The sequence below is a fragment of the Myxine glutinosa genome, chromosome 7 (genome assembly GCF_964187855.1).
Source record: "Myxine glutinosa chromosome 7, kmMyxGlut1.1, whole genome shotgun sequence".
Classification (NCBI taxonomy): Eukaryota; Metazoa; Chordata; class Myxini; order Myxiniformes; family Myxinidae; genus Myxine; species Myxine glutinosa.
The window spans coordinates 165,884,712-165,897,906 of NC_136267.1; the positions used below are offsets into that span (position 1 = coordinate 165,884,712).

The 13,195-nt window shown below is 44.9% G+C and overlaps 1 protein-coding gene across 6 annotated transcripts in view; it reads right to left on the reverse strand.

The window, feature by feature from the left end:
- Positions 1-3,890: 3,890 nt before the first annotated feature.
- LOC137413539 (striated muscle preferentially expressed protein kinase-like) overlaps positions 3,891-13,195 on the reverse strand; it is a 170,696-nt gene continuing 161,391 nt past the window's right edge. For all 6 annotated transcript variants that reach the window (XM_078782519.1, XM_078782518.1, XM_078782513.1 and 3 more), the window contains 4 exons: positions 9,095-9,262; positions 8,825-8,944; positions 4,379-4,555; positions 3,891-4,214 (listed from right to left, as the gene is read on the reverse strand). In XM_078782519.1, coding sequence (XP_078638645.1) covers positions 4,195-4,214; positions 4,379-4,555; positions 8,825-8,944; positions 9,095-9,262 — 485 coding nt within the window. In that variant the 3' untranslated portion in view covers positions 3,891-4,194. The remainder of the gene's footprint in view (positions 4,215-4,378; positions 4,556-8,824; positions 8,945-9,094; positions 9,263-13,195) is intronic.

Here is a 13,195-nt window from a genome sequence, read left to right on the forward strand (position 1 = left end):
TCCACTCTTCTGGGAAGGCTTTCCACTAGATGTTGGAACATTGCTGCAGGGATTTGCTTCCATTCATCCACAAGAGCATTGGTGAGGTCAGGCACTGATGTTGGGCGATTAGGCCTGGCTCACAGTCGGCGTTCCAATTCATCCCAAAGGTGTTCGATGGGGATGAGGTCAGGGCTCTTTGCAGGCCAGTCAAGTTCTTCCACACCGATCTCGACAAACCATTTCTGTACGGACTTCGCTTTGTGCACGGGGGAATTGTCATCCTGAAACAGGAAAGGGCCTTTCCAAAACTATTGCCACAAACTAGGAAGCACATAATCATCTAGAATGTCATTGTATGCTGTAGCATTAAGATTTCCCTTTGCTGGAACTAAGGGGCCTAGCCCGAACCATGAAAAACAGACCCAGACCCTTTATTCCTCCTCCACCAAACTTTACAGTTGGCATATGCATTCGGGCAGGTGGCGTTCTCCTGGCATCCGCCAAACCCAGATTCGTCCGTCGGACTACCAGATGGAGAGGCATGATTCATCACTCCAGAGAACGCGTTTCCACTGCTCCAGAGTGCAATGGCGGCGAGCTTTACACCACTCCAGCCGACGCTTGGCATTGTGTATGGTGATCTTAGGCTTGTGTGCGGCTGCTCGGCCATGGATACCCATTTCATGAAGCCCCCGCCGAACAGTTGTTGTGCTGACGTTGCTTCCAGAGGCAGTTTGGAACTCGGTAGTGAGTGTTGCAACCAAGGACAGACGATTTTTACGTGCTTCAGCACTTGGTGGTCCCGTTCTGTGAGCTTGTGTGGCCTACCACTTCGCGGCTGAGCTGTTGTTGCTCCGAGACGTTTCCAATTGACAATAACAGCACTTACAGTTGACCGGGGCAGTTCTAGTAGGGCAGAAATTTTACGAACTGACTTGTTGGAAAGGTGGCATCCAATGGCGGTGCCACGTTGAACGTCACTGAGCTCTTCAGTACGGCCCATTCTACTGCCAATGTTTGTCTTTGGAGATTGCATGGCTGTGTGCTTGATTATTTATACCTGTCAGCAATGGGTGTGGCTGAAACAGCCGAATCCACGAATTATAAGGGGTGTCTGCATACTTTTGGCCATGTCGTGTATCTCCCCGTGCCAGGGACCTCGTGGCTGCTCGCCCTCAAGCTACGGACCCTCCTCGGCTCAGCGCAGCCTGGCTCCAGCACACTTGGTCTCATCTCCCGTGCACCTTCCTGGCAGGCAAGTCGTCTCCAGCACGAGTTACAGAAAAGTCCCTGGCAAGGTTGAAAAGCCACGAACGGCTCTGTTCCACCTTTTTAAGCTGCTTGTTTGGGGCAGAGACTCGGGAGATCAAAGTTTGTGGGAGACAGGTTTGCTGATAACAAAGGTCATATCTTGATCTGTCTATAGCTGATGTGCTGCAGATCAAAATAGCCTAGCCCATATAGGGTTGAAGCAGGGGCAGTTATTACGATGAGTTGGATTCCATACGGTGGTAAATAGCGTCTAAATGTGTTTGGAGAGATGGAGGAGCCGAATTGGTACTGTGTCTGTGCAATGGTAACCTCCCTATATGGGGCATGATTCGTGCGTTACTGGAGGAAGAACAGGAAGAGGATTATCGAGCATTAAAGAGGAAAAGCACAGAGGAACAGTAGGAGCATAGAGGAGGAAGAAGAAGAAGCTACAATCCCTCATAACGCATATGTCTCGTATCCCTTAAACTAGGGGTAGGGTTTTATTCAAGCACAAATATTGACAATATAAATGACGAGGAAACCTATGGGTTTGGATACACGTTCACCCAGGGGGAGGGGGGGGGGGGGCTGGTTTCCATAACATTCACAATATAAAGCTCAAGTAGTGTTTGTATACATATTTATATATGCTTCAAAAACTTTAAAAACTACTGAACCGAATCAACCAAATTTTGCCTGTTGCCGAAGGATACCCCAAGTATGGTTTCTGTTGGGGTAGCATATCCTGGAGAAGAGGGTTCAAGGTGGGGGGGGGGGGGGGGAGGGAAGACTCCATTTCTCTCTATGTAAATGTGTATCGTATAGCGCGACCTGTGGTAGCCGGTATTACAAATCATCTTGTATGAAGAAAGTTTTAACAACATAGCAATATACAGTGCATTCAGAAAGTATTCAGACCCTTCACTTTATTCACATTTTGTTATGTTGCAGCCGTATGCTGAAATCGTTTAAATTCATTTTTTCCCTCATCAATCTACACTCAATACCCCAAAATGACAAAGAGAAAACAGGATTTTAGAACGTTTTGCAAATTTATTAAAAAGAAAAAACTGAAATATCACATTGACATAAGTATTCAGACCCTTTGCTATGACACTTGAAATTTATCTCAAGTTCCTCCCATTTCTCTTGATCATCTTTGAGATGTTTATACACCTTGATTGGAGTCCACCTGTGGTAAATTCAATTGATTGGACATGATTTGGAAAGGCACACACCTGTCTATATAAGGTCTCACAGCTGACGATGCATATCAGAGCAAAAACCAAGCCATGAGGTCGAAGGAACTGCCTGCAGAGCTCAGAGACAGCATTGTGTCGAGGCACAGATCTGGGGAAGCCTACAAAAAATCTCTGCTGCATTGAAGGTTCCCAAGAGCACAGTGGCCTCCATAATTCTTAAATGGAAGAAGTTTGGAACAACCAGAACTCTTCCTAGAGTTGGCCGCCCGGCCAAACTGAGCAATCGGGGGAGAAGGGGTGACCTGAGTAATAGAGGTGACCAAGAACCTGATGGTCACTCGGGCTGAGCTCCAGAGATCCTGTGTGGAGATGGGAGAAACTTCCAGAAGGACAACCATCACTGCAACACTCCACCGATCTGGGCTTTATGGCAGAGTGGCCAGACGGAAGCCAAACAGTTCAGTCTTGGTTTCATCAAACCACAGAATCTTGTTTCTCAGTCTGAGAGTCCTTTAGGTGCTTTTTTGCAAACTCCAAGCGGGCTTTCATGTGTCTTTCACTGAGGAGACGCTTCCGTCTGGCCACTCTGCCATAAAGCCCAGATCCAATACTTATGTCAATATGGTATTTCAGTTTTTTATTTTTCATAAATTTGCAAAACTTTCTAAAATCCTGTTTTCTCTTTGTCATTATGAGGTATTGAGTGTAGATTGATGAGGGAAAAAATGAATTTAAACGATGTCAGCATAAGGCTGCAACATAACAAAATGTGGTAAAAGTGAAGGGGTCTGAATACTTTCTGAATGCACTGTGTATATACACTTATACAGTCACGTGAAAAAGTAAGTACACCCCATGAAATGTCACATACCGGTGATGTTGGAATCTGAGTGAGAATAATTCGAAATTCTTGAAATGTTTCATTCAACTAATTTTAAGCGGAGGTTCACCCCAAGGCAGCCAACACTGAGCTTCACAACAAAGAAGTGATTTTTGCTCTTGCCATATATAAGCAGCAAGGATGGTTGATGAAGGTGATGTGAGCTGACTTCTGAGCAGGTGGGAGATTACCTCAGGCAAATTATAGAGTGAATATTGCAGAATGCTGGTGAAGTACAACATTTTTTGTTTTGATTAAAGCCGTCAGCAAAGCAACGGGTACTTTTGCTAGTTCAAGCATAAATTGCAATATTTCATGGCAAATATAGAAATGAGGAGATTGTGTGTGATGCTGTGGGGAGCTAAAATGAAAGAGGTAACTTTTTTGTTTAGTGCAAACTGAATTGTTAAAAATTTTATAAAAATTACAAAATTTTCACTTTCTATCCTTGTATGAAGCAGCTAATTACCTATGGTACCGGATGAACTTCAGTCATTTATTTGGCAACCATGTCTTTCTTTTGTGGGCATGAAACATAATTGGACATGAAAAATGTGATGTTGGTCTTTGAGTTCAACTTGTTTAACTTTTATTTTCAAAAACTTTCCAACTGCTTCTTGAAGAAAGGTATTCTGTAGCTCAGCACTTCCCATCACGTGCAACTGTCTTCATGTGTCTGCTTGCATGGGCATTGGCTTAGATGCACATGTTGGATTTCAAACAGCTTCTTCTTCATGGTGTTCTTAGTTCATCCGCAAAGAATTTCTCATTTGATGCAATTTCTTTGCCATATAATTTTCTTCTGGTGCTTTTTGACAAAACCTTTTGAAGTAGGCATCACACACCGGCATAATGTTCCTCCAAAGGATGGCACGCTCATTGATGTGGCGCCTTGCCTGAAAAACACCACAATGGTGGTTTGTAGTCACGTCAGAAATCGAGCCAGACGAGACACCAAAAGGTCTGTGACACAACCTTTGAGACTTTAAAATACAAACATAAACCTGTGCTACTCACAATAACTCCGAACGTTTGATTTGTGCTGTGCTCCTGCCCTCACCTGAAAGATGAAATGTGACAGAGGGAGAACTGAAGGGTCCATGCCCTGCTTTGTTGGCACAGGCAACTCTTATTTGATAAGAGTGACCAGGCTGAAGGTTTCTTATGTGGTAGTAAGTATCTGTAATCTCACTCGCCACCACTTCCCAGCAGCATGTCGATTCTTTCCATGGCCACACTGGGGGGGACAGGTGACAGGATTTGAACTTGATGCCATACTCCAAGGTACTGTATTGAAAAACTTTCCTTGAATGTTAAATCTCAATTTATTTCCATTTATACACTTAACAAGACGAGCATTGAGGTGACATGTAGTGGTGACATGGGCATTGAGGAAGTTAGGAGTGGAGGAATGGTTGATCAGAGTAGTGATGGCAATGTACGAGAGAGCGCGCACAGCTGTAAGGACGAAGGACGGGAACAGTGGCAAATTTGAGGTGAAGGTGGGAGTGCATCAGGGGTCGGTACTAAGCCCACTACTATTTGTAGCTGTGATGGAGGTGCTGGCTCGAAATGTAAAGGAGGGTTTACTGTGGGAGTTTACTGTGCTGTGTGCAGCAAGGGTGTCGGAGTGAATTCCATTCAATGCATAATGGGCGCTGAGTAGGTTCATCAAAAATGTAGTGGTCTGAGAGTGTCATTAACCAGTGTGGCAGCTACATTCAAGTGAGGAAATGTTGAGTTGGATCTTGGAGATGGCATGAAGCTGGAAGGTGTGAAAACATTTTGCTACCTCGGAGACATGTTGAATGGAGAAGGTGGATCAGACTCGGCAACGGTTGCTAGAGTGAGATGTGCATGGAAGAAGTTTTGTGAACTGAGTGGCGTGCTGACGATGAGGGGAGTGTCGTTGAAGCTGAAGGGAAAGGTGTATGCTGCATGTGTGAGAAGTGTTATGATTTATGGGAGCGAGACATGGGTAATGAACGTAGATCAGCAACGAAGGCTGGAAAGGGTGGAAATGCGAATGGTTCGGTGGATGTGTGGAGTATCGTTGAGAGAGAGGAAGACAAATGATGAATTGTGAAAGATGATGGGAATAGAGCCTGTGATTGATGCTGTGAAGAGAAACAGGTTGAGATGGTTTGGTCATGTGTTGAGGAAGGATGAAAGTGACTGGTTGAGAAGAGTGATGGAAATGAATGTAGAAGGAAGTTGAGGACGGGGAAGACCGAGAAAGACTTGGCTAAAGATGGTGGAAGAAGAAATGCGGGCAAGGGGGTTAACAAGGAGAGATGCAGAAAATAGGGCAAAATTGAGAAGATTGTCATGGGGACCGCAAGGCTAACCCTCGCTCTAGCAGGGCAAATGGCCTTAAAATGCCTGTTGTTGTTTGTTGTATGTATGTATGTATGTATGTATGTTTGATAACAAATCCAACTTGTAGATTTTTGTATATGGCTGATAACCTTTAAAGCAACAAATAAAATGGGCCCTGCCCACACTTCTGACTTTTTTGCACCGTACATCTCTACAAAAACAGTCTAACAATGCAAATATCTTCGTAGCATACTTCAAAAGGGACTCAAGGTGGGCTTTTTTGAGTAATGGCTTCCTTCTTGCAACCCTACCATTCAGGCCAGACTTGTGGGGTGCTTGCACACAATTGTTGTTGTCTCATGCTCACAATGACCATTCTTTGCCATAAAGGCCCGTAGCTCTTTCAAAGTTGCCATTGGCATCTTTGGTGACCTCTCTGATCAGTCTCCTCCTTGCTTGGTCATCCAGTTTGGAGTGACGGCCTGATCTAAGCAAGGTCTTGGTGGTACCATACACCTTCCACTTCTAAATGATTGTCTTGACTGTGCTCCAAGGGATATTCAAGGCCTTTGATATATTTTTATACCCATCCCCTGATCTGTGCCTTTCCACAACTTTATCCTGGAGATCTTTTGAAAGCTCCTTGGTGCTCATGGTTGAGTTTTCGCTGTGAAATGCACGACCCAGCAGAGGAAACCTACAGATACAGCTGATTTTTTTTTTTTCTGAACTAATCATAATCACTACAATTTAACACATGTGGAGGCCCATTAACTTGGTGTGTGATTTTGAAGGTGATTGGTTACACCTGAGCTGATTTAGAACTGCTATTATAAGGGGGTGGACACTTATCCAACCAAGATATTCTTGTTTTGTATTTTAAATTAATTTTCTGAAAATTGTAGAAATTGTTTGTCACTTGGAAGTTGTGGGTTGCGATGTGTAAACAAAGTTGGAAAAAGTCTGGTTTAATGCAATTTAATTCCAGGTTATATGGCAACAAAAGGTGAAAATTTTGAAAGGGGGTGTAGACTTTTCATAGTCTCTGTATATGTTGAATGCACCTCCCTGGGTTTGGTTTTCCACAACCGCAACAACACTTTCTATATACTTTAAATAAAACCAAAAAAAAAAACAAGTAGATGTTGAATCCTCGTCAAAGTGAATCCTTGGTCGCCCCGCATGAGTATGTCTATTAATGACGTACTGTTTGAGTTGGTCCGTGAGTACGTCTATTAATTACCTGTATTAATTATTACAGACTATTGGAACATACCTTTGAGACATTTAGACCTTTAGGGCCCTTACACATTTTAGACCCTTTATACTTGCTTCGACCCTTTATACCCCCTTCGACCATTTATACCACCTTCGACCCATTATACCCCCTTCGACCCATTATACCCCCTTTGACCCGTTATACCCCCTTTGACCCTTTATACCACCTTCGACCATTTATACCACCTTCGACCCATTATACCCCCTTTGACCATTTATACCACCTTCGACCCGTTATACCCCCTTTGACCCTTTATACCACCTTCGACCATTTATACCACCTTCGACCCATTATACCCCCTTCGACCCATTATACCCCCTTTGACCCGTTATACCCCCTTTGACCCTTTATACCACCTTCGACCCATTATACCCCCTTTGACCCTTTATACCCCCTTTCACCCTTTATACCTCCTTTGACCCTTTATACCCCCTTTGACCCTTTATACCCCCTTTGACGCTGTATACCCCCTTTGACCCTTTATACCCCCTTTGACCCTTTATACCCCCTTTGACCCTTTATACCCCCTTTGACCCTTTATACCCCCTTTGACCCTTTATACCCCCTTTGACCCTTTATACCCCCTTTGATCCTGTATAGCCCCTTTGATCCTGTATAGCCCCTTTGACCTATTATAGCCCCTTCGACCCATTTATACCCCTTCAAACATTTTACCCCCTTTGACCCTTTTTCCCACTTTGACCCTTTATCCGCCCTTAGTCCCTTTATACCCCCCTTTCGACCCTCTCGACCTTTACACCATTTGTACCGCTTAGACCCATTGACCCTATTTAGGTGCTTGGGTTTTCTGGTGTATTTTTTCTTGCAAATAGTTTTATTTTCATATAAGGATTGTATCACAGCACATGATCAATTTTATCTATAAAATTTAAGGTAGAACATCATTTCTAATAGATTAGACAAGTGGTTTTAAACAGTTTGTATTCAATGCTACATTTATTATAAACTAGGGCATGCCCGTACTATATATATGCCCGTACTATATATCTATCTAAAATTATATCCCCCCCCCCTCTATTTACATGAAATGGTTTGGTTCATTCGCAACGCCAAAGCGAACGGCGAACGGCTTGCGAGTACAGTGACAATCCCCCCCCTCTATTTACATGAATGGTTTGGTCCATTCGCAACGACCACAGAACCCCCCCCTCATGCAATGGTTTGGTCCAAAGCGAACGGCTTCCGGAGTTTGGTAAAGCAATCGCCATCGCGTGCACAAACGCGCAGGAAAGCGAATGAATCGCAAATTCGTTTTTATTAGTGATACGAATTGAATTGGGAGAAATTGGGAGATGAATGAATTGGGAGAAATAATGCGCATAAGAAATCGAATTACGTACCGTAATGGCGGTCAGCTCGTAACGCGCTCAGCTCCGCTCGTGCTCGTCTCACATCGGCCACGCCTACGCAACAAAGCGTTCTGTGATTGGCTGCCGGAAAGCGTGCTGCCGGACAGTCGTCACTGTCCGGAAGTTCGCAAATCGCAGTTAGGATGAATCGTTTTAATTTAATCGCAGTTTGAATTCGTTTTAAAACATAGTTTAACGGCAACATAGTTTTCCAACGTGAAATAAATGAATACGCTGTCAAATGTGCCGTCCGAGGCAGAGTCCGATCGCCACGTTCGGCACACGTGATAGCTCGCTGCTCTCTGATTGGTTGAAGCGTTTTTTGGACATATCTCGGTAAGTACTTGTCCGATTAATATGAAACCTTGAAAAGGCACATCCTCGGGTCCCCAGCAATATACCTGGCAAGTTTCAAGTATATCGGACCGGTAGTTGTCGAGAAACAGCGGTCACAGACACACAGACACACAGACACACAGACAGACACACAGAGATTGCTGGAATTATAGATAGATAATTTTCAGTCATGTGACCTTACCGGTCCTCTTCTCTAATGTATGTGAGACGGGAGGTCGAGCTTCAGACGCTTTCCATACAGCGAGTGCACTGTGACCAAACACCTGCGGCACGTCAGGACTTCTCATCTCTTTTGGTGGTTCTGAGAAATGCACCACACATTTTATAGGAAAAAACAACATTCTAACTTAGCACAGAGTTTTTTTCCTTGAGCTTGAGTATTTGCATTAAATCCATGGATGCTTTTGTGAAAACATGCTTTACATTGATTTTGTGAGTTTGTTTCACCTGCCTGCAAGTGTTAGTTTACAGGTGGTGTGAGCAACACCGTTCATGTTTTCAGCAACACACGTGTATAAGCCAACATCTTCTTTTTCCATTCCCATGATGCTCAGCAACTGTCTCCCATCAGCCACTCTTGCCAAATGCAGCCGCTCGATCCCACTGAGCACTTGGTTGTCTTTAGCAAGAGAGAGAAAGAGATATCATTGTCCACACACACACACACACACACACACACACACACACACGCACACGCACACGCACACACACACACACACACAAACTAAGGTGGATACATCAACACCTGGGAGGGCTCCTTTTCCATCTCCTGAAACCCGCACTTGGAGATAACAACCAACGACACTCACACGGTATGGGAACCGCACTGCGCACTTGCGAAGTGGACACGTGCAGAGCTCAGACGGATGGAGCCGAATGTGAGAGAGGCACGTGTAGTTCATAGCGGCAAGATCTGCGACTCTGAATAAAGTGGCGAGGCTACCATCTCGGAGATGATGAATGGTCTGATTTGCAGCCGATGAAAATTGCTGATTTTAGGTGAAGCTGACCTTTGACCTTTTGCCAAAATTATGAATTGCCTTCTGCATATTATCATAATAAAGCTTTGTCGAAAATTTGATGACAAAAGCTCAAATGGTTTAAAAAAAAGTTACGGCCCGGACAGATAAATAGAAGTGATTGCAAAACCCCGTCTCCCACTGCGCAGGGAATGGGCTGGTGAGAGCTGCAATGCTGAGGAGGGAGGACATCCTCCCATGCAGAACGTGCTCTGTATATGAAGTGTGGGGGAGACTGATTCATGGGTAGAGCACACACAGAAAACAGATGAAGGAAGGACAGATTATAATGGGCAGGAGGGAAAGGGACGATGAGGAAGATGAGGAACATTGTGATCTGGAAGAGGAGCTGCCTAATAAGATGGAGGAGGTGACAATCACACCAACTGGAGAAAGACTACAACTAATTTGACTACATAATAACAAACTCACCAAAAAAAAAAATCATTAAACTAGAGCAATGCGACTGTGTCGCCAATATGCCTCCGCATAGTCCCACAATGGGTAGATGCCCTCGTTCACTGTCCTAAAAATAAACAAGTTTGATTTAAATCCCTTCAGCTGTTTTCAAGTATCACATTTTTATCAGACAGGACAGGTTTCACATCGATTGGTGAGGCGGTTTCAGAGAAGGGATTTTTTCTAAATATCGGGTTTGAAGCTAATATGGCTGCCACACCACATGACATATGACCTTAAAATGTACACTCTGCATATGTATGGGTATGGGATCATGTTTGTGAAGTTTCATGTTGATTGGATAAGGTTCGTTTTCTATCAAAGATGGCTGCCAAAGCACGTGACCTATGACATCATCATTTTCAAACTATATGCAACAATGGGGTTAGATGACATTTGTAAAAGTTCGCATCGACAGGGTAAGTGGTTTCAGAGATATAATTATTTAATATTTTCCTTCAATCCAATATGGCTGCCAAACCATGTGACCTATGATGTCATAAATTTAATATTTCAATACAAATGGGTCAGAGATCGTGTTTTTTTTTTTGTTTTTTTTTTTGTATACTGAATCGAGGCTCATGAAAGAGCTAACATTTACTTCACAAACAAATCAACCAGACAAACAAAACATACAAAAAGAGGGAGCGGAAGACAAGATGGGGAGAGAAGGGGAAGCACACAAACACAACATTTGAGAGCAGGGAGATGTGTGGAAGGGAGAGGGCTTGGGGGGAGGAGGCGTGGGAAGGGGGGGGGGGGGGAGGGAGAAGTATAAAACACAAGGACACCAAGGACTTCCAGGACAGAAGTTGGTATTTCAAAAAAGTGGAATTGGGGTGAAATTAGCGGGGGTAGAAAAGATCAAGGTTTTGGATGGGGGAAGATAAGAGATGGTGGTGAACAGCTGTTTTAAAGACCTGGAGGGTGGAGTGGGATTGAAGAGAGTGAGGGAGTTTGTTCCAGAGGCGGGAGAAAAGAGGAGTGAAGGTGAGCAGAGAGTCTTGATTTTGGCAGTTTAACCATAAGAGGGTTGCAGGCAGATCTTGTGCGACCTGTAGGAATATTTGCGGGACAGAGCCCAGAGAGAGCTGGGGGGGGCAAGGCCAGAGAGGAGTCGGTAGAAGACGGAAAGACCACCAACCTGCCTGCGGTGAGTGAGTGAGAGGCCCTTGGAGTTAGCTTCATCGCGGGAGATTCCAATGATTCTGAATGCTTTGGTTTCAACAGCGTGAAGACGAGCTAGGTGTGAGGCAGGAGCACCAGCCCAGAGGGGAGAGCAGTATTCCATTGAGCTGCGGATGAAAGCCTTGTATGTGGTGAGGAGTTCAGGTGTGCCAAGGAAGGACTTCGCGCGACGGAGGATGCCCAGTCGGCGACTGGCTTTGGAGGCCAGATTTGAAATGTGGTTTTCCCAGGAAAGATCATGGCAGATAGTGAGACCCAAAAGCTTGAGTGACAGAACTTCTTGGAGAGGATTATTCAGAAAGTGGATGGGAGGGTTGTCCAGTCGGTCTTTTCGGAGAGACATCGTAAGAGTGTGAGATTTGTCAGGATTGAAAGACAATAATGTTCCACTTGTTTGCCCAGTCTGTGATTTTGTCCAGGTCTGCAGAGAGTGAGGAGGCTGCAGACTGCCGATCTGAGGGATGAAGAATGGAGTGACAGAGAGTAGAGTCATCAGCAAAGAGATAGAGAGGATTTTCAAGAGAGTCAGAGAGATCATTGATGAAGACCAGAAAAAGCACAGGGCCCAGAACACTGCCTTGGGGAACTCCAGCCTGAACAGGAAGAGGAGATGAGAGAAACCCATTCAGGGCCACACGTTGACTACGACTAGAGAGGAAGTCCGCCAGCCATGCGTGGAGATTTCCCTGGACACCAAAAGAGGAGAGTTTGGTGAGCAGAGCGGGGTGCCAGACCGTATGAAGGCACGTGATATGTCAAGGGAGACTGCTCTAATTTCTTGTTTGGCATTGAGGACCTCCATCCATTGTTGAGAAAGCAGAAGCAGCATGTCCAGAGTAGAGTGTCCAGGTCTGAAACCAAATTGATGATCAGAGATCAAGCCGTTGGAGAAGAGGAAAGATTTCATATCTGAAGCAATGATGGATTCCATGACTTTGCTGATAATTGGGAGAAGGCTGATTGGTCTGTAGTTGCTGGGATCTGTTTTTGCACCTTTTTTGTGCAAAGCGGTGATGTTGGCAGATTTCCAAGCAGATGGAAGATGACTTTGAGCAAAAGAGAGGGTGAAGAGAACAGAGAGAGGGAGTGAAAGAGCGGAAGAACAGGATTTTAGGACCCGTGGGCTGATGCTGTCAGGTCCAGTTGCAAAATTAGAGTCGAGGGTTGACAGAAACTTTTCCACCTTGTCAGGAGGAAAGGACACAGAGTCCAGGAGCAGCTGGGTACGACTGGGTACGGTGGGTACAGAGAGGGATGGGTTTGGGACACAAGATTTAGAGGCAAACACAGAGTTGAGGCATTCAGCTTTTTCACGTGCGGAGTCAGCCGTGTGGCCATTTGAGGTGAGGGAGGGGATGGAGGGGGAACAAGCACCAGAAACAGATTTGACCAGATGCCACCAGGATTTGGAAGAGGGAGACAGATAAGAGAGTTCGGTCCTGAGAACGGAGATATATTGTTTCCTGGCTCTCCAGAGGGTGGACACACACTTGTTTTGGGCTTTGTGAAAGTAAATGAGATTTCCTTCCGTTGGATTTGCTTTCCAGGAGATGAAAGCAAGTTGTTTCTGGGCAATAGCCTCACCACAAGATTCCGTGTACCATGGACGGGAGGAAGGGTATGACAACTGAAGACGAGATGGGATAAATCTGTGCATGAGAGAGAGCAATTTACTTTGGAAGAATTCCCAGGATGAGTTGATATCAGAGGCGTTAGAGATGGGAGACCAGTCCAGATGATTGATGGCTGCTTGAAGACCGTGCCAGTTGGCCTGAGTGAAATGCCAGACTCGTCGACGCTGAAGAGGCTCTCTGAGAATGGTCAGAGAGATGTCCACTTTAACAAGCACATGATCAGAAGAGCCGATTGGAGCAGAAGAAGAGCAG